The sequence below is a fragment of the Micromys minutus genome (genome assembly GCF_963924665.1).
Source record: "Micromys minutus genome assembly, chromosome: 21".
Taxonomy (NCBI): Eukaryota; Metazoa; Chordata; class Mammalia; order Rodentia; family Muridae; genus Micromys; species Micromys minutus.
The window spans coordinates 49,138,243-49,158,150 of NC_137956.1; the positions used below are offsets into that span (position 1 = coordinate 49,138,243).

Consider the following 19,908-nt stretch of genomic DNA (forward strand, 5'->3'; position numbering starts at 1 on the left):
GATGTGTGCTTTGTACACCTGCTTTATAAACTAATGTACCCAGAGTCACGTAAAAATTCCTCATCTGAAGAGGAGTTTTAAGTGGAGAAAAGCTTAAGAAGCCCTATGGGATTTCCATGTTACATTTTGTTTTACATGTACTTTATGCTCATTGTAACTATTAAGTTTTCAATGTATACTATCAAACCTTTAAAAAAATCAAGTTCTGACTAACAAATATATTCATACAGTTTTATGTAAAAATTATTTTAAAATCTGAAAAAAAAGTACTGACAAAAATGTATTGTATAATTTTATGCAAAAATGCTTAAAATCTGTACATCTATCTTTGTTTTGTAAAATAAAGTTGTTAAAAAAAAAAGAAGAAGCCCTATGGGGAGATGATGGCTCAGTGGGTGGAGCGCTTGCTTCTTAAGCTCAAGGACCCAGGTTTGAATAACAGGTGTCCACATAGAAGCTGGTACACTAGCGCTCGTTTGTAACCCCAGTGTCTGCTCCTACAGAGAAATGGGAGTCACAGACAGGAGACCTTCTGGGAGTCCTTGCTCCAGCTAGCAAAGTATTACACACCTTCTGTGTGCAGCTGCACAAAGTGTCAGACATGTGGTATGCAAAGACAGTCTCACCTGACCTCCACACACACTGCACATGCTTCTCTCCCCTGTTCACTCAGCTCTACACATGCCATAGTGCCCCCCACATAAACGTGCATGGGCACACATAAGGAAAGAAAGAGACATGGAGCAAGTAACTCTCTGTATTAGTCAGGGCTCTCTAGAATCACAGAACTTATGGGTAGTCTCTGTATGGTAAAAGAATTTGTTGGTAACTTACAGTCTGTAGTCCAACTCCCCAACAATAGTCGGCAGCAGCTGTGAGTGGAAGTTCAAGGATGTAGCAGATGCTCAGTCTGCAAAGGCAAGCAGGCAAAGAGAAAGCCTTCCTTCTTCCAATGTCCTTATGTAAGTCTCCAGAAGAAGATGTGTCCCAGATTAAAAGTGTGTACCACCATACCTGGATCTGGGACTTGCTTTGTCCCAGATGACCTTGAGCTCAGAGATCTCCTTGTCTTAATGTCCTAAGATTCATAGCCTCTGTGCCTCAAGATCAGGATCAAGGGTGAGCCTCCCAATTCTGGATTGTGGTTCATCTCAGATATAGTCAAGCTGACAACCAGGAATAGCCACTACACTCGCAAAGAATCAGAATAATCAAATGACAAAAAAAAAAAAAAAAAAAAAAAAAAAAAAAAAAAAAAAAAGCAGAGTAAAATGAAATTGGGGAAATGATAAGTTGAAGCCATAAGCCGTCCAATTTCAGAGCTGAAGGCCACAGCAACAGAGTAAAGGATTGAGTAGAGGGCTGTAGCAGCAGACTTGATAAAAAAACAAATATCTGAATTATCCACTTAGAAGGGGGGGGGAGAAAGAATGAATGAAAGAAACCCACAGGAGTTGCCAATGCGGTAACAGTGCGTAAGCCACTTCAGCTCTGTTCTGAGTGAAAATACGAGTCTGTGAAAAATCACCAGTTCTAATGATGTTATTACATATAATATGTTAATTTATAATGTTATACATATAATAATGTTATAGAATATGTAGCAAAATGTTGTATAACTTGCAAGGGGAGAAGTAGGTAGCAATTTTATGGATATATTGAAGTTAATCTGTTTGACACATAAAGTAGTACATATTTTTAAAAATTCTTTTGTTTTCTGTGTGTCAGTTTCTGTGTATATGTGCACCTGGATGCAGTGCCCAAGGAGGCCAGAAGAAGGCATCATATCATCTGCAACTGGAGTTGCGGGTGGTTGTGAGCCACCCAACATGGGAGGTGGGAACTGAATTCAGGTCCTCTGGAAGAGCAGCCAGTACTCTTCGAAGCTGAGCCCTACTCCATCCTTGTGTCTATGTTTACAGATAGTATATCAAGTTGAGAAGATTCCCTTTCTGTTTTCTTTGCTGAGTATGTTTTTATCATAAAACTTACTGGTTTTTATTAATACAGAAAATGGTTATTTGCTGTATCAATTAAGGAATCATGGTCTTTGTTCATTACTCTTAATTTTTCATGCGTGATGGTTTATATCAACTGTCAACCTAACAGGACCTATAGTCACCCAGGAATGGAATCCTTGGGTGTGCCTGTGAAGAATTACCTAGACTAGGTTGGTCTGTAGGCATGCCTGTGAGGGATTTTCTTGGTTGTGTTAACAGAGAGGAAGATCTATCCTAAATGTAATAAGTACCCATTCCTAGTCTGAGTCCTGGACTGAATATAAAGGAGAAAGTGAGCTGAGCACCAGCATTCATCTCTCAGCATTCATTGCTAATCACTCTGGCTGTGGATACAATGTAACCAGCTGGTCACTCTGGCTGTGGATACAATGTAACCAGCTGGTCACTCTGGTTGTGGATACAATGTAACCAGCTGGTCACTCTGGCTGTGGATACAGTGTAACCAGCTGTTTACTCTGGCTGTGGGTACAATATAACCAGCTGCTACAAGTGCCTGCAGCCATTCATACTCCACCATGATAGAGTTGAACCTTAGAACTTGAACCAAAATAAAACCTTCCTTTCTTAGGTTGCTTTTGTAGGGGAAGTTCATCACAGCAGCAGGAAAAGCACCTTAGGCAATGTTAGCCTTGCATTTTAGCATAAACTCTTTTCCTGTTGCTAGTTTGGGCTGATATTGGTCAAGAATTTTGAATCTGTATTTGTGATATTAGTCAGGAACTTTGAATCTGTATTTGTGAGGGTGTTGGTTTTGTTGGGATATATTGTTTCACTGTCTGTCTGTGGTATCTGATGATGTTTGCTAACTTTAAACAAGCTGAGAAGTGTCTTCTCTTTATTCTGTTCATAAAGACTGATGCTCACTCTTTTACTTATGTGTGATAAAATTAATCAGTGAAGTTACCAAGTCCTGCTTTTCTTAGTGGAATCAATTTGCTGTTGTTTTTGTTATAGATTCAGTCTCCTTACTTGTCATTTGTCAACTCAGAGTTTTTATCTTTCCTGAGTCAGTTTTGACAATGTCATCTTAAGGAATTTTTCTATCTTATCTAGTTCATCCAATTTGTTGCTGTTTAATTCTTCACAGCATTTCTTTTTAATCCCATTTGTTTCTCTAAGATCTATTTATGTCTCTTTTTTTTCATACATTAACAATTTGAACATTCTCTTTCATGATTGGTGTCACTAAAGGTGTGATTATTTTGGTTATTTTTTTAAAAGAATGAACATTAGATTTTGAGGACTTATTTCTACTTTTTTGCATTAGTTGCTTTTATATTGCTGTGATAGAACACCATGACCAAGACCAACTTATAGATGAGTTTGTTTCAGTTTACATTTTCAGAGGGAGAGTCCATCATGGTCCAGGGATGTGATAGCAAGAACAGGAAACTGAGAGATCATATCTCAACCACAAACGCCAGTCAGAGAGTGAACTGGAAGTGTCATGAGGTTACATATGTTCAAATCCTGATGCCAGTAGCATACTTCCTCCAGCAAGGCCACAGCTCTTAAACCTTCCCAGACAGTGTCATGAGCTGGGGACTAAGCACTCAAATTCTTATGGGTGTTAGTTCTCATTCAACCCCCCACAATTCCATTTATTCCTTCTCTTGTCTTGTTATTTCTCTTTCTGCTTAAAACAAACACTGAGTTTCTTCCTCTGATCCATTTTTTGTGGAACTCTTTGGTTCTTTGACCATGTTTGAATGATAGATTCCTCCATTTTCCACTCCTGCATCCTTTCTTCCCTCCCCTGTGCCTTGTGCGATGCAAGTGAGCAAAAGAATCAAAAGCAAATGGTGTGCACTTAGAAGAGTATGTCAGCTCCTCAGTCAGGGGTACAGCAAGCCACCAGCCTTGCACTCCCTCATGTAATAGCCACATGGGAATCCCCAGGAGAGGCTCTTAAATCCAGCTTGGGTGAAGCATAGACCCAGTCCATTGCTGGTAGTCCTGTCTGCTCTCACTGGTGAGCATGGACACATTTTGGAGGAAGAGCCAGTCCATGTCAAAGAGTGAATGGAATGAAGTTCAGTGGGCCACCAACCCAGGCGCTGCTGGCTTCAAAATAGCCACAGTGAAAGCACATCTCTACCCATCTGTGAGCTTGTTTTTCTTTCCTGACCGAGTTCTTCTCTCCATCCCTCCCTCTCTCCCCCTTCCTCTAAGAGCAAGTTGCTTTAATGGGAAAGGTATTGTATTATCCTTCTCTCTGTGGGACATGGTATTTTCTTCATTTCTAGTCAGTGAGAAAAGTGCTATAGTATTTACATCCTCACTTTTAGGACATTGGATTTCCCAACTTAATCGATACAAGATCAAACACACAGTGGCACACATGTGCATAGACACATACATACATACATGCAAAGAGACACATGTGCTCTCTCTCTCTCTTTCACACACACACACACACACACACACACACACACACACACACACGAACCCCACAAAAGTTTAGGTTGGTAAGATTTCACTCAGGCATCTGTCCTTGGTTCTGTTCTGGTGCTGCCTAGAACATTACTCCTGCAAATACCAACCTTTCCCCCATGAACATCTCACGCTGTGTTCTCAGTGTCTCTGCACTGTCCAAGGCTATCTTCATTTGCAAGGTCTCTGTTGACCGGTTTCCTCCAGGAGTACCACCTTCGTTTTTGCTCTTGTCTTTACCCTTAAAGCTACGGGCCACCAGAGCTGGTTTACACTGTGCTGGGTTTAAAAGACAAGGCTTTGTGCATGTTAGGATGACCCTCTTCTATCTGGGCTCCATCCCCAGTATATACTGGCTTTGATTTTGGCTTGTGGTGGTGGTGGTGATCTTGTGTCTGTAGGTACCCTCAGAGGGCATAGGTGGGAGATCTGTAGTTACAGGCAGTTGTTCGTCCCTTGTGTGCGTGTTGGGAACCAAAAACAGGTCCTCTGCAAGAGCAGTAAGACTTTTAACCTCCAAGCCCCTTCCTGGTTCTGCCAAAGCATTGCTGAAAACCACCTGACTTCCTACTGTTATATTTGAAAGGCCAGCCCCGTCAGCAGGTATCTTGTCGAGGTCACCAGAACATATCAGCAGAGCCATTTCTTGGTCTTGGTGCCATTTCCCAGTTAGCCCTGGAAAGTCAGGTGCCATTCAGGGAACTGCCCTGTAATCACACGTCCAGGGTCAAACAAACTGGAACTCCACCTGCTGCTTTGGCCGTAGACGTCTTAGAGCTGATTATCCTGTAAGCCTTAAGTAGCCCCATGAGGACGGCAGAGATTTATTACAAAAGAGTTCCTCTGTCACAAGCTGCTCCTGGGAACAATAACTCAGCAAGCACACTTTTGGGAGGTGGCACTATAATTAAATGCTGAACTGGTATTAATTTCCTCATTACTAAATTTTGGGACGGATCCCTCTGTTGCATCCTGGTTGGGTGTCAGCCAGAGGAAGCAGGTGGTAGCAGCCCTGATTGGCCAGGAAATTCCTGCACCTGCCAGCGTCTGGGCATCTCTGTCCCTAGGCACCATCTTCTGAGATGCAGCGCTACCTGGGTGCCCTGTGGCTCAGTGGAGGCGGATCTTTCCTCAGCTCCATGGCACTTCTGACTCATCGCACACAGGCGATCACTGTGTTCATTGTCAAAAGTGAAGAGCTCACACCATTTCCAGGAAGCGCTCTGTGCTCTGTCTGGAACATTTATAGCGCTCTTGAGTCTCAGTCAGTCTTTTGTAGATACGATCAGATCCGTGTTGCCATATCTGGTCAGCTGGATGGATATCTTTATCTCATTTACCACTGTCCGTGATATCATGAAGTCAGGAATGTCTTCATCAGGGAAGGGCCTGTGATAAGGAGTATGTGTATAATATCATATGTGTGTATGATGGGCTATGTGTGTGTATGTGTAGTATTGTATGTATATGTGTTTATGTCTAGTATTGTATATGTAGTGTGTGGGGGGTGTCAGTGTGCATTCATGTGTAAGTGTGTCTCCCTATGTGCACATGTGTGGAAGGAGCATGTCAAGGGTCCCACTGTGACATTTTTCACATTGTTCCTTCAGTGAACCCAGAGCAAGGCTGGAAGTCAGCAAACCCAGGAATCCTGTCTCTGCCCCACAGCGCTGAGGTTACAAGTTTGTGTATGGCCACGCCCAGTTCTTCCCCTCCTCCCAAGACTTATTTCTAGTTTTATGTGAGTGTTTTGCCCACACATATGTCTGTGCACCATATATGCGCCAAGTTCCCACAGAGGCCAGAAGAGGGCAACGGATTTGCTTGAATTGGAGTTATATTTGATTGCAAGCCATCATGTGGATGCCAGGAACTGAACCTGTGTTCTCTGCAAGGGCAGCCAAAGCTCCTACCCACTGAGCCACCTCCAGCCCTTTAATGGAGTGTTTAAGGGAGACATCCACCCCCATTTCTGCTGTGCCTGCATAGGGCTCCTCTTGCTTGTGGGTGTCCTGAAGGTGGTGGCTGATCTTGCTCCTCCCCAGCAAGATTCTGTCTGCTTTGGCTTCTTACCTACAGGCCTCAAGGTCACCCTCCCCCTCAGTGTAGAGCATGTGGGTGATTTGTTTTCAAGTTGCATTATGAGAGGGAAATGTTTTCAACGCTTAGCATTCTTGTCCTGATTTGTGGGGAAATCTTGAGATTAGTTTATATTACGCTGTCACATGGTTTTAAATCACCAAACAAAAGACTTAAGGACTAAAGTCGTTCTGTTTTCTCCATTTAAGTTATTATTTGTAAACTAAAAAAACAAACAAACTACATAACTGAAAGAAAATTAGCAAACCAGGTAATGTGGTAGTGGTACCTGACTAAGTCCATTGATATGGAGTCGGAGGCAGGAGGGTTATTGTGAATTCGAGATCAGTGTGGGCTACATAGCAAATTAAATGTCAGTCAAAGCTACACAGCAAAACATTGCTTTAAAAACAAAACAAATACCAAACAGCCGAGGAGTCAGAAGGGATGGCTCAGTGATTTAAGAGCACTTGCTGCTCCTTCAGAGGACCTGGGTTCAGTTCCCGGCACCCAAGTTGGGCTGCTCACAGCTGTCTGCAACTCCAGGTGACCCAACAGCCCCACAACAAATACCCCTTTCTGACTACTGAAGGATGTGGCAACATAGGATATATACATTCCCCCTCCCTCCCTTCTTCCTTCCTCCCTCCCTCCCTTCCTTCCTCCCTCCCTCCTTCCCTTCCTCCCTCCTTCCCTCCCCTTCCTCCCTCCCTTCTTCCCTCCCCTTCCTCCCTCCCTGCCTTCCTCCCTCCCCTTCCTCCCCTTTTCCCTCCCTTCCTTCCTCCCTCCTTCCCTTCCTCCCTCCCCTTTTCCCTCCCTTCCTTCCTCCCTGCCTTCTTCCCTTCCTCCCTCCCTTCTTCCCTCCCCTTCCTCCCTCCCTTCTTCCCTCCCCTTCCTCCCTCCTTGCCTTCCTCCCTCCCCTTCCTCCCCTTTTCCCTCTCTTCCTTCCTCTCTCCCTCCAGCTATACACACTGCACACACAGGTACACACAGAAAGATCCGCTGTCCCTAGTGTTCCTGGTTTGCACACAATAAAGATCAGCAGGGGACTCAGGCTCTCACATGTTAAAGCCTGAGGTCACATTGCCCTCTGCGTGCTAGAGATCTGAGTGTGTGGGCTCAGGGCCCTGAGGCAGAGAGACAGCCAGGTCAGGTGTCACTCCTTAGAGGGCGAGACGTGCAAGCCCTTTTCCCCTCATTGTGACTGTTCATACGATGTGGGCACTAGAGCTGTTTAATATGCATGTATGCAAAAGCTCATGACCCATAGTAGATTTAATCATTTAGTGGAAACTTTATTAGGAACATTTATTTATTATAATTCAGGTATCATTATTTATTAGAATCCTCCAAGTAATTCTTAAAATGTTTCGGATAGTTTATTATGACACATGTAGATTACTTTTTGTTCAGTTCGAGGTTTCGTTCATTCACTCACTCATTTGTGAGATAGAGACTCATGAACTTAGGCTGGCCTTGAACTCCTTACACAACAGAGATCAAAGACAGAAAGAACAAAATAGGTTTAAAAAAAACCTAGAAAATATATTTTAAAAAGGAACTTTGGTGACTTTGAGCTTTGACCTTCCTGCTCCACCTCTGAAGTGTGGAGATTATAGTGTGGGAGCCACACACCCAACTCTCTGCGTGCTGGGGATTGAACTCAGGGCTTGGTGCACACTAGGCAAGTGCTCCACAACTGAGCCACGTGCCAGCCCCTGTGTTATCTTACACACTCACATAAAGCTCAGCATCTCTTTCCAGCTTTAGACATCAACTCGGGATTTCGAGCGTTCATTGCTTGGGCCTGAGGAAGTGATTAGGGGTATTCATGGGATTTTTTTTTCCTAAGGAAAACATAACTTATCTTGTGTTGAAATAGAACACCTACAAATAACCTGTCAAACTATAGAAATTAAGAATTCCTGAGTAGTGCTTTTCAGTGTGTGGTGGGAATCCGTTTTATTTTAATGAAAAGGATAGATTACCTGCTACTGCTGGCTTGGTTTCCTCCCTCCCTCTCTCCAACCTTTCTCCTCCCTCCCTCCTTCCTCCTCCTTCCTCTCGACTACCCCAGGCTGGTCAAGAGCTTCCTACTGATCTTCCTGCCTCCATGTCCTGGCTGCTGGGGTCCGGGTGTGTTCCACCACGCTGAACACGGGATATCTTTGTCTTCACCTGAGAGTTGAGAGCATGAAATGGCGATGCTCAGTTGCCCGAATCCCTGCTGTCTGGCCAGAGCCTTCTAGAAGCAGCACACGAGAGTTCAGAGGAACAGGCTGCCTTTGTATGCCGCTCCACAGATATGCTGTGTTTGGTCTAAGTCAGTGCTGAGGGTGGATTCAAGCCACACGGTCCTGTCCTCAGTCTCTGGTCTCTCCTTCCACTCCCCAGATCGAGTTCCGTTGTCCGAGTTTAACTCCGATCATGGGGAGGAAGCTGGACCTGTCCAGTCTGACCGACGATGAGACGGAACATGTTCTCCAAGTGGTACAGAGAGACTTCAATCTTCGCAAAAAGGAGGAGGACCGGCTGAGGTGAGACGGCCCTTTTGCCTGACCATGTTCAGACAGCGAGGCTCGGCTGTCTGTGTTATAATCCTGTTCTTGGGTTTATGGAATGGCCACCCTGTCCTTTCTTGACGGGCTTCCCATCGCCAGTGACATGTGTCAGAAGGTACCTGGCCCACAGGTGTGACACCTGCATCACCTTAGTGAGAGTCTGGTACCAAGCTTAAGAACCTCAGAACCATGGGCATCTAGTGTTTGTCTTGTCTGCACATTGCTTGCATTTAAGGTGCCGGGGAGAGGTTTACAGACCATGAATAGAAGTAATGTCGTCATAGCAAATGCTACTCTATTCCTCAGAAGTTCCTTTGGCGGGTGTAAGACTCAGTGGAACAATTTCCTTCTGCAGTCTTGAGCTGAATTCATTCCCCTGCCTCCCAACCAACTGTGCTTTTTCGGGTTTGAGGTTCAGGTCTCAGGTGTGCAGTTTATCCTATGGTGGTGATGATCTGTCTCCAGGGCTGACAGAAAGGGAAGGCTGTGGGAATGGGAGTTAGGAACATAGTGTGGAAATGTAAGGAGAGGTGAAAACGTCCTGGGAAGAGATCCAGAGGGGGAAAGGAGCCACCCAGCTGCTCCTGCCCCAGGTGTGTGACAGCTCCTCACAGATACCCAGTTGACACAGAGGTACCGACTGATTACAAAGCAATTAGCTCATGGGAAGAAGGCCTTGCCTGGGCTCATGATCTGAGGATGCAGTCCATCATGGTGAGGAGGGCATGGAGCAGTGGGGCACACTGCTTACACATGTCAGGAATCAGAGGGAGATGAGAACCGCTGCTCACCAGGCTGTCCTGCCCCTTCATTTTTGTTCACGATGAGCACCAGGTCCACAGTCATGAGTCTTTCCTTCTCCATCACAACTCTCTGAAAACCTTACAGACACACAGAGAGGTGTGTCTCCTAGGTGATCTACAAGGCCTCTGCTCCACGCTGAGCTACCTTGAACACTCCTGCTGTGACCTTCACATTGAGGTCTTGAGTTCTGGTTTGACCTCTGTGTTGAGGTCATCTTGAGCTATTTTGCTGTGACCCTGATGTTGAGATCACCTTGAATTCTGCTATGACCTTCACATTGAGGTCACCTTGAGTTCTCCTGCTGTGACTTTCCTGCTGGGGTCACCTTGAGCTTTCCTATGTGACCTTCATATTTCAGTCACCTTGAGTTCTCTTGTGTGCCCTTCATAAGTCTGAACATACACATTTATTGCTTTATCCCAGTGAACTGCCCTTGTTGGTTTTGAACAAGGAAGACTTGGCTAACTCTCAAGTCTTCATCTTTAGATTCTTGAAAACTGTGCTCTTGTTTTTTGGCTTGGTTTTGTTTTTGTTTTTTTTTTGTTTTTTTGTTTTGTTTTTTCCTATTCCCCATTGTTCTAGTCTCTTGCTGTGTTACATTTGACCAAAAGCGACTTACAGGTTACAGTTCATGATTAAGGGAAGCCAGGGCAAGAATGGAAACAGAAGCTGGGGAGGAAGCTGTTGGCTGGCTTCCTTAACACAGTTCAGGAATGTCTGCCTAGGGAATGGTGCTGCCCACAGTGGGCTGGGTTCTCCCGCATTAATTAACCATCAAGATAATCCCCACAGGCCAATCCCATCTAGGTAATCTATCTATTGAGACTCCCTCCTCAAATGGCTCTAGGCTGTGTGAAAATTGTTAGTTAAAGATAACTAGAACATTTTTCAAATTTAATAGAGAAACATGTTCCATGAACTTTACTACCCCCTCTCAGTTCTGACAGAATGGTGTGTATACACTGAACCCAGCACCGCCTCTGCTTCATACCCCTACTCTTTCTACAGAACAGTTCACATCTAGCACGGAAGGCCACCCCATGCTGTTCTGCAAACATCTTTGAGTCTCTCTGTTAGTTGTAGCTTGCTTTTTAATGTCTGGAAGCCAACAGGTAGCACTTATGCAATCATGACTGGTAGTGCTCCTTCCCTACCTCCCCGCCTCCAGAACTCCCTTAGACTCTGTAGGTGACTGATAGCTCTCTCCTCATCACTGTTATGAATTAGTTTATTTTTATTTATATTTTTAAAGTTATTTTATTTATTTACAATCCAGTCCTTGCCCCCCCCATCAGTCCCTCCTCCCACAGTTCCTCATCTCTTTCCTCCTCCTCCTTGCCTCTGAAAGGGTATCTCCCCACCACCACCAAGTGTCCCCCTTCCCTGGGGCCTCAGTCTCTTGGGGATTAAGCATATCTTCTCCCATTGAGGCCAGACCAGGCCAACCTCTGCTACATATGTGCCCTGGGCCTCAGACCAGCCCTTGTATCCTCCTAGTTGGTGATGAGCTCCCTGGGGTCTGGTTTAGTAGAGACTATTGGTCTTCCTGTAGGGTCGCCCTCCTTTTCAACTTCAATCCTTCCCCTAATTCTTTTTTTTTTTTTTCCTTCGTTGCTATTTTTAAGTAGTCTTAGGAGGGAGGGTAGGACACTAAGTGGCTGGTTCCCCTGCCGACTGGAAGCCAGATGACACAGTAACTTGTCAGCCTGTCTGGACTGTCTGGGTTCCTAGGGACCGTGAAGAGGCACTCAAGGGGGGCGCTGTATAGCCTGTGTGGGGCCAGACACATCGGTGCTGAAAACTCTCCTTCTCTGCTTATGACTTTTTGACCCCCAAAGTCAGAGGGGTTCTGGAAATGAAGGGGTGATTGGTTCTGAGTACACAGATGATTCCCTTTAGTGTTGGTCCCTTTAAGACAGGGAGCACCAAGTAGGCAGCACCTTGAGGGACTGCTGGGCCCAGACTCTGCTAAATATATTGAGTGTCTAAACAGGATGCAGTGAGAAGAACACATTAATTAGCATTAAGCCACCACATCCCTAGCTCTGTCTGCAGTGGCTTGCATTTCCCAGCAGTGAGGTCTGCCTCGCAGGAAGCGTCTCCTCCCTTCCTCCTCTCAGATAGATCTGGGAAAACTTCAGAGGGTATAAAAATAACCACGCTTAAGTCCATGGTCAGATCTTAGCTGTCTACTTCCTTCTCCTCTAAGTTGATTTCTGGGGGGATTCGGGAGAAGTCAGTGTGGTCTGTGTCAGGTACCCAGGCACGGCCTTTGGCCTAGTGCAGTCATGGTGGGAAGCATCCTACAGAGGCAGATGCCCGGCATGGAAGAAGCAATGTCTCAGGTTCTCGGGTCATTAGGACTCAGGCAGTGTGGCATTTAGAATTTCACTGTGCAGGGGGTTAGGGGTGGGAGTGGTTAGCTCATAGAATGTCATGTACCCCCAAAATAATGATTTGAGGGTGTGGTGGGGGTGCATGTATATGTGTACACATATGTGGTGGGGTATGGTGGGGGTGTATGTGTGTGCCCATGTGTGGTAGGGGTATGGTGGGGGTATATGAGTATATATGTATGTGTGTGTGCGCCCATGTGTGGTGGGGCAGATATGTATGTGCCATGTGTGATAGGGGTATGATGGGGGTGTATGTGTGTATGTGTGCCCATGTGTGATGGGGGTACATGTACTCACGTGTGTGTTTGCATGTGTGTGTGTACGCACACGTGAGCAGATGGAAGTCATGGTCACTTCAAGTGTCACGCCTCAGGAACCCACTAGGATGTGTGGGCTTTAAGGTTTTATAAAGCAGCCCTACTTGCTCCTCAGTCTGCTTCCTGTCTGTGGACACAGTATGACCAGCCACCTTCCATTTCTGTCATTCCTTGTATCCCTTGAACTATAAGTCAAAATAAACACTTTCAGTGTGATGTCGCCTCTTGTCAGATCATAGCAATGAGAACAGTACCTAATTCAGACGCTGTGGGTGTAGAGGTACCTCTGTGGGCTCATGTGTCAATCCCCAGCTGCTGGCAGGGTTTTGACAGGTATTATCTTGAGGAGGTGGGGGCTCAGTGAGAGGACAAAGATCGCGAGGGACAGACTGTGGGCTTCGCTAACCTGGCCCACTTCCTCTCGTGTGTCTGCTTCCTGGTCCGCGGGGAATGAGCTAGCAGCTGCCGCACATGCCGCCATCACGGACCTTCCAGGCCCCCTGCGTTCCCTGCTACCATGGACCTTATCCCCTCACACTGAGGGCCCAAATCGACACTTTTTCTCTTACTTCTTGTTAGGTATTGTTAGCCACAGTCTAAAAACGAAGACAGAGAGAAAGTGCTCACTCCGAGGGACCTGTTGCATTGCCGAGAATAAAATCAACTTAGCACGGACACACGCACATGCATGCATGCTTGTGTGCATGTTAGTACACATGAGGAGGTCATCAGGCAACGTGTGAGAGTTGGTTTTCTCATTCCACCATGTGGCCCCGGGATTGAACTCCAGTCCTCGGGCTTGGCAACAAGCATGTTTACCTTTAGGAAGCTGTCTTGCCGCCCCTCCATCGCCCTTTTCTACGTTAGAAAGAACACAGCACTTTAATAAAGGAGTGACTGTCTTTCCCCTCAGCCATTCATTCCTACTTGAAACAAATGGAAATTCTATGATGCAGAATGAAATTTTCAAAGAGTTTCTATTGCTAAAAGTAAATCTCCTCTGGCCTCGCTGCCCATTGTTTGGGTGCTACAGTGGTGTGATGAATTAATCAATACGCCTGGTTACATTTGCTTTTGGAGATGGGGTCTTGTCTACACCCAGCAGGAACATGGATACCTTGTGGTTTCTGGTGTAACCCGGTGTTTCTAATGTATCTGCCCACACTTCCTTCCGGGCTGTTCTTGTCCTTGAGATCCCGTGTCAAATGTGGCCTTAACATCTCTGGTTAAGGAGACTGTGACTTCTGGACAGAGGTGCTGTAGGGTTAGCCAGCCAGTCACCTGCTGGGAACGATCAGTGTGTGGGCAGGGAAGTAGCTCATTAGTAAAGAGCTTGCTGTATAAGCCTGAGTTTGAGTCCTGGAACCCACATTAAAAAAAAGTGCTGGGCACAGAGACGTGTACGTCCCCAGCAAAGGGGACATGGTGGCGAGCGGGTCTCTGGGACTCATTGGCCAGTCAGCATAGCTCAGTTACTGAGTTTTAGGTTTCATCCAACAGGGTGGACATCGTTTGAGAGACACTTGGAGTTGAACCCCTGGCTTCCACACACACATGGACACGTAATATAAATAAACCTACATAGGTGTGCACATTCACACAAACATCTATATGTGCACACACACACAAGCACACACGTGTACACATAGAATGCTAACTCTGAGGGCAGAATCACTACATTCTGTGTTGGGGTGAGAGGCCTGATCCTGCTCTGTTTGAGGGCTTCCATATGATGGAATGGGAGAAAGCCCACAAGCTGAGACACCTGTGGAGAACTCGGGGCCTGTGGGAGGCGGGAGACCTCAGGGAGTGGAAAGGGGGTGGAGTGGAGAGAGAGTCTCACAGCCAGAAGGGCCTCAGGAGATTTGGGTTCTCAGATCTCCTCTTTATAGCTGGCATTCCATTAATAATGGAAAGGCCAAGCGTATTACAGAAAAGCTGCTAGGTATTCATTCATTCGCTTCAGAGCCCTGGTTTGAATGTCAGGAGTCTCCCGGGGAAGTGGGAAGTGAGCCACAGAGCAGGAGAAAAACGGAGTAAAGGCCTCTGCCCTTGAGGAAGATTCCAGAGGCTAAGCACAGTCCTGAGGGCATGCTTGCAAACTGTAGCAAGCGAGAGAGAGAGAGAGAGAGAGAGAGAGAGAGAGAGAGAGAGAGAGAGAGAGAGAGAGAGAGAGAGAGAGAGAGAGAGGGAGAGAGAGAGGGAGAGAGAGAGGGAGAGAGAGAGGGAGAGAGAGAGAGTCCCCACCCTTTCCAGAGCCCAGCTAAGGAGAGGGCCAAGGCAGACATATTGAACGAAGCAGAGGGCCCTATCAACGGAGCCTCAGGAATTTCCTGGCAGATTAAGACACCAGCCAGGCGGCAGAGAGCATTTGGGGCAAGTGATAAAGACAGGAAGGCAATGTTTGTCTCCAACACCAAATCAGGACAAGCAGCCAGGCAGGAGGGAGGATCCTTTGTGGTAATTCTCCCTTTGCTGTTCTAATGGTGGCTGATGCTTTGAGAACCCCACTTTTTCCCAACAACCCTGGGGAAACGTCATTCTTGTCTGTTCGTAAATTGGAGAAACTGAAGTTCCAAAACACTCTTAGATTCTCACAGTTGAGAGGTGGATTCAAACCTACCCGGAGTCACCCTGGAGGGAGGATGGTAATCATTGCCCTGGGTGTGGAAAGCAGGCGTGTCTAGGCCCCTGGAGCAGGAGTGAGACTAGAACTATGCTGGAAATCCAGCACCATGCTGGCTAATGCCTGCTGTGTGCTCAAGGATGGGGAAGTGACAGGCTTTGCAGCCACATGTGGTAGGTGACACCAAAACCCTTGACTCTGTATGCCGTCCACATTTCAAGTGCTTTAGGGCCAAAAGCAAGTGCACTCTAGAGAAGGCACAGAGTTTTAAGGGTCAAACATGGAAACAGAATGCAGGACTTCTTGATAGTTTTTACATTGGCTGCACCTTGAAACGTTCGTAAATAACATTTTAAGTAACGGGCCTTTACTGTGATAATGCCACCGTTGTGTGACATGGACACCCAGGTGTTTTAAATGGTTTTAAAAGTAGGGCTTTCCCGATACTTTGATTGGCTAGTGTGGCCCTGGCTAAGGGATAAAAGACTTGTAAAACCAGAGAGGAAGCTTTATGTGGTGTGGGTGTGTGTGTCTGTGTCTCTGTGCGTGTGTCTGTGAGTGCGTCTCTGTCTGTGTCTGTGTGTGTCTGTGTGTGTGTGTTTGTCTGTGTGTGAGTGTGTGTCTGTGTGTGTGTGACTGTCTGTCTGTGTCTGTCTGTGTCCGTGACTCTGTGTGTGTGCGTCTGTCTGTGTCTGTTTGTGTGTGAGTGTGTGTCTGTCTGTGTCTGTTTGTGTGTGAGTGTGTGTCTGTCTGTGTCTGTTTGTGTGTGAGTGTGTGTCTGTCTGTGTCTGTTTGTGTGTGAGTGTGTGTCTGTCTGTGTCTGTTTGTGTGTGAGTGTGTGTCTGTCTGTGTGCACTCACATGTGTTACATTAAACATCTGGAGGTCAGAGGACAGCTCCCTGTATTGAGTGTCTCCTGTCGTGTGGGTTCTGGGATCCGATTTGGGTTGTCAAGCTCAACAGCAAGCACCTTTGTCCACTGAGCCCTCCCATGCCTGCCTTTTCTTTTAGGACATGATCTCATGATCTTATGTGCTCTACCGGCTTTCAGTCTGTGCTCTAGCTGAGGATGATGAGTGACTTGGAATTTCTGACCCTTCAGCCTCCGCTTTCTGATTGCTAGGACTACAGGAGTGTAACAAAAACCACACCCAGTTTGTCCAGTTCAGAGGTGGGTGTAAAGGTGACAACCAGGGCTCAGTGCATGCTAGGCAAACACTACAGCAACTGAGCCCCAGCCCCGCCCGAGGCCAGGAGCGCTCAGTCCTTCCTTATATACCACGAGTCACACCTGTAGGTCTAGTCTAATTGTTGAGTCATCTGTGAGGAGAGAGGTCTTGACTATATTGTGCTTTAAGAGGGAAATGTGCCGTGTGCACATCACATGCACAAGGGAGCTGTGTGCAACACCGGACATTAGGGAGCCTTCCGAGTTCCTCTGATATCAGAAGCGGAACGAATGTATTATGACTTCTGAACTGGCCACAAGGCTCTTGTCTTTGTTGAGCCTGGATTAGAACCCGGGGCCATTTGCACACAAGGCAAGTGCCCTACCACTAAGCCACGCCTCAGGTCAGCTCATGACTTTTGACCTGCCTCATTTGTAACTCATGCCACATCTCCAACACACACCTTCCTCTGGGGCATTTACAGTTCATAGGAGGGTTTTGATGTGCATAAGAAGAGAGGTGTTTCAGCACTGCTGTGCCTGCCTTTTAATTTTAGATGTGTGGTGACGTCTGGGAGACCCTGCAGCCATTAGGAGTGCTTTCCCAACAGCTTGCTCTTGGGTCTGAGTCCTGGGCTTTGTTTACTTTCTCACTGCAAATGTCAGCGGCTCAGCTGCTGAGCCCAGATAAAGCTTTCCTGGTTCTCATTCTCCATCTGACCTTTAGCACCCAGCCTTCTGGCCAGCTTTTCTTTGGCATAGTGCATGTATGTACTGAATTGGCTTCCAAGGGGCAGCAGAAAGAAGCTTCCCTAGAGCCATCTTTCTTTAGTCACAGTAATTCAGGCTCTTCCTCTGCTCTTTTGGGCAATAGTTACCCTGAAGTCTCCCTTATTCCTGTGGGCATCCCAGTTTCTAGATGTGGGCCCCCGAAATGGGGCCAGCAGCTGCCTCCCTGTGTCTCAGTGCGTGAAGTCTGCTTCCCTCCCTCCCTCCCTCCTTCCTTCCCTCCCTCCTTCCTTCCCTCCCTTCCTCCTTCCTTCCCTTCCCTTCTTCCCTCTCTCCTTTCTCCCCTCCCTCCTCCCTTCCTTCTCTCCTTCCTTCCCTTCCCTTCTTCCCTCTCTCCTTTCTCCCCTCCCTCCTCCCTTCCTTCTCTCCTTCCTTCCTTCCCTCCCTCCTTCCTTCCTTCCCTCTCTCCTTTCTCCCCTCCCTCCCTTCCTCCCTCCTTCATTCCCTCCCTCCTCCTTTTCTTCCCTCCCTTCCTCCTTCCTTCCCTCCCTCCTTCCTTCCCTCTTCCTCTCCCTCCCTTCCTTTCTTCATTTTCTTTCTTCTCTCTGTTTTTATGCATACATGTTCCTATGTGTGTGTACACATGCTTACACACACACACACACACACACACACACATTAGGGTTTATTTACCATCCTTATCATTCTAGGCTTCAGTCCATCAGTGAAGGGAAGTTAAGGCAGGAACTTGAAGCAGATGGTCACACCACAGCGCAGGGAGCAGCAGAGAGAAAGGAATGCACAAACGCCAGTGTTCAGCTAGCCTCCATCACGCAGTCTAGGCCCTAGCCCAGGAATGGTGCTACCCACTTTTGGGATGATCTTTCTCTAGGATCTGAGGCAGCCCCCACAGACATGTCCCCAGGCCTGCCATAATTTAGACAGTCCCTCACTGAGACTCTCGTCATAGATGAATCTAGACTGTGTCATGTTGGCAGTTGGATTCCACCATTGCCATTGGCCAGGCCATGGAAAGACTGGGACGTTCGACAGACCAGGCTGTAAATCACAGACAGCCTGGTGTCAGGGAACAGCTGGATGTGCAGAGTCAAATCCCCTCTCAGTAAGGCGGGGGAGGGGAAGGAAGAGGGGGAGGGGAGGAGGGTGTTACTCCAAGGAAAACTAAAGCCAGTTAAAGGGTTGTGTAGGACTCAGCAGAGAGTGCTGGAGGCTGCAAATCCTTCCCAGAAAGCCTTTGGAAATGAGCATACCTCCCCAGATCCCGACCAATTAAAGAGAGGAAACGTGTTATAAACTTTCTGAGTGAAGTACCGTTTGCTGGCAAGTGTGCAAATGTTACTGATTTGTGACAAGGAACAGGTGTGAACAATCCCAAAATGTCTTCTCTAGGCCAGGACTCTCCAGACTCTCTGAGGTGGGTCCATGTGGTTGGGGGAAGATAGTGCTGTTCTGTACCTGTGACTGGGGTTGTCTCTGTGACCAGGGTCACATGGTACTTGTACATTTGAGGCCCGTCAGCAGCAGAACTGGAATTGGTCCAGTGACATACAATGTGGCCTTTCTTTCTGCCCTTCTAGTACGAGCCAACGAAAGAAAAGCCTGTGGAGTTGGGAGAGCCCCAGGATGGCTGGGGTTCTGGGAGAGTCAGAGAAATAAGAAAATGCAAACCCAGCCTGGTGACAATGGCTTGTCACCCAGCTACCTGGAAGCTGAGGCAGGAGGAGCTTGTAGGGGCTACACACTTCAAAGCCAACTGGGGTAATAGCAAGAACCTGTCGGGGCTACACACTTCAAAGCCAACTGGGGTAATAGCAAGAACCTGTCTCAGAATAAAAAAAAACATAAATACCCAGATAACAGAGCGGGAGAGGAAACAGGATACAGCTCAGAGCTACCGAATCTGCTGAGCAGGTACAGAGTCCAGAGGGAGAAAAGGGGGGATGGGGGAGAAAGGAAGAAAGAAAGAATAGAAAGCAACTGCCAATAGACAGACTACTAAATGACGACCACCGTAAACCTTAATTATTCCAAAAGCAAAGTGTGTCCAGTGGCACTAACAGAGCCTCCAGTTACTCTGAATCTGGGGGTGGAGGGAAGGCTAGCTTCATTTCATATCACAGAACGGGTTTGTGCTTTGGGGGAGCAAAACGTGACTTTGTCACTGCAGTGAATTAAGTCACAGGCGGGGCTGTGAAGGCAAGAGACAGGAGGAATTCCGGAGTGAGAAGAACGCTGCGATTCCAGCCAGCTGTAGCTAAACTGAGGTCTCCATGCCAGGAGAAAGCAGGAAGCTGGTGCCACCCCCAGAGAGGAGACAAGAGCACCTGTGTAACAAACCAGCACCCAGGCTGACAGAAACCCCTCCCCAGTGATCCTGCCACCAGTGACCTTCAGTGGCACAAGTGCATTCTGCTCAACTTTGCACCTATAGATGGAATTTCACAGTGGAGCCTCTTTGGAATCTGTTTTCCTCCCTTTCTTATTTAAAAAATAACATTTTTATGTTTAATTATGTGTGTCCATGTGAGTATATACGCATGAATGCAGTGCCCCCAGATGCCAGAAGAGGGCGACAGATTCCCGGGAGCTGCATTTACTGGGGGTTGTGAGCCACCCGGAGAGTATGGTGGAAACTGAACTCCAGACCTCTGCAAAATATTACATGTCCTTAGCTACCAAGCCGTCTTTCCAGCCTGAGATCCAGCATGTTTTGTTTCTGAGCTTGGTCAACATGGTGCATGTAGCCAACAGAT

The 19,908-nt window shown here is 47.0% G+C and overlaps 1 protein-coding gene across 2 annotated transcripts in view; it reads left to right on the forward strand.

Annotated features, from left to right (window-relative positions):
* MYRIP (myosin VIIA and Rab interacting protein) overlaps nt 1-19,908 on the forward strand; it is a 157,440-nt gene that overhangs the window by 24,879 nt on the left and 112,653 nt on the right. For both annotated transcript variants that reach the window (XM_080934275.1, XM_080934276.1), the window contains exon 2: nt 8,928-9,070. In XM_080934275.1, the coding sequence (XP_080790401.1) occupies nt 8,961-9,070 (110 nt within the window). In that variant the 5' untranslated portion in view covers nt 8,928-8,960. The remainder of the gene's footprint in view (nt 1-8,927; nt 9,071-19,908) is intronic.